Below are 1,474 nucleotides of genomic sequence, written 5' to 3'. Positions count from 1 at the left end.
TTTTGTTTTGTGGTCCTGTACAACAGCATTTAAACAGATGATAAAAGTCATAAATATCATTTTTGCTACTTTTATGATTCTTTGTTCATCTCTCTAGAGAAAATATGAGCATTCCTCTAGTTTTCTGACAGGACAGGCTGAGTGCTGCCAATGCTGCTCTGTTACAATATTACACAGCAGTTGAAGAAACATGAACTTACTGTATGAAAGGTGTTTTGAGGAAAGCTGACCCAGAGAAGTAGGATCAAAAGGCCTCCTGCTGCTGCTTTGCCTCTACCAGAGGTAGGTCCCCTTCGCTTATTGCTATACAGAGGTAGATAGGCCTCACTATAATAGTGAAGAGACATAGATCATGGCTTGTGCTCTGAGGTGCTGTTTATTTGCAAAGAGGATCTGAGAGGAAGGTAAAAGAAATGAGATGGTCCTTAATTTCACTCCTTTTTAGTTGGGTCATGAGCCTGTGCTGTTTCTTGTGTCACAGCAGGCCCTTGATCTGACACAGCCCCTTGGAAAGAACAGGCTTTGCAGCTGAGGTCAACGCTGCGCTTGTGTTTCTTCAGCAGGTTTACAGCACTGAGACCCTTTTGTCATGGACTCACTCAGTAGCCTAGCACTGATATACTTTTAAGAGGCAGGAAACAGTCTTCTCATACAGCCTATTTCTAGCTCAGGGAGGGGCTTTTCCTCCCAATTATGAAACAGCTCACTCCTCCAGAACTGCATTATTAAGTAAGTCCGTGCGTTGGCCTTCACTCTTGTTCCAAATCTTATGATTAGTAACAAGATATTTTTGTTATTATGGACTCAACCTCTTACACACACACACACACACACACACACACACACACACACACACACAGCCTTTTCTATGCACACAGTAAACAAAAGCTATGCATCAAGTCTAGTGAGAACTCCGAAGGCTTGGGGTGATGATAAGGCTTTCATCGAATTCAGGCGAGACATTGGCAAACAAAATGTTCTGGAAAAATTACGCGCTGTCTATAAACACATTTTCTGGCAGGTACGTCTTGCTGTTTCAAAACCTGGAGTGACTGAATCATCTTGGCTTCTGCCAATCCCAACCTAAGGCACAATCTAAGGGAATGTGACAGGCAGAGGGGGAAGGTAGGAAACAAGGGGGTGGAGAGGATGGAGTGAGAGAAAATGTAGGCAATGAAGAGATCAGCCCCAAGCATCCTTTGGTAAGCTACTGCACAAAAATCATTGCTGTTAACAAGAGGGTTATAAAAAGTTTATGTACACATTGCCTATCTAGCTCCTTCAGTCCATTTTTTTTGTGGAGAGACAGTTTGCTAGCATGTCTTTTGTGGGCAGGAAGCTGTCAATAGCCGAGACGGACTGCCTTAGAGCAGTCTTGCCTGCCAGGCAGCACGTTTGCTTCTCCTTGCTAGCTGTCTAGCATGACTCTGTGGCTGTCCTTAGGCTTTCTTGGCATGTCAAACATTATGAACAA

The 1,474-nt window shown here is 43.7% G+C and overlaps 1 protein-coding gene across 1 annotated transcript in view; it reads right to left on the bottom strand.

Annotated features, from left to right (window-relative positions):
* Window positions 1-1,272: 1,272 nt before the first annotated feature.
* REP15 (RAB15 effector protein) overlaps window positions 1,273-1,474 on the bottom strand; it is a 1,447-nt gene continuing 1,245 nt past the window's right edge. Inside the window, 2 exon segments of the mRNA XM_062568648.1 lie at window positions 1,273-1,411; window positions 1,413-1,474. The exon segment at window positions 1,413-1,474 is cut by the window's right edge and continues 192 nt beyond it. Of these exon segments, the coding sequence (XP_062424632.1) occupies window positions 1,282-1,411; window positions 1,413-1,474 (192 nt within the window). The 3' untranslated portion in view covers window positions 1,273-1,281.

Source organism: Rhea pennata, chromosome 1, assembly GCF_028389875.1.
Source record: "Rhea pennata isolate bPtePen1 chromosome 1, bPtePen1.pri, whole genome shotgun sequence".
Taxonomy (NCBI): domain Eukaryota; kingdom Metazoa; phylum Chordata; class Aves; order Rheiformes; family Rheidae; genus Rhea; species Rhea pennata.
The sequence above is the reverse complement of the archived record's forward strand: the minus strand, read 5'-3'. Positions and strand labels throughout refer to the sequence as shown.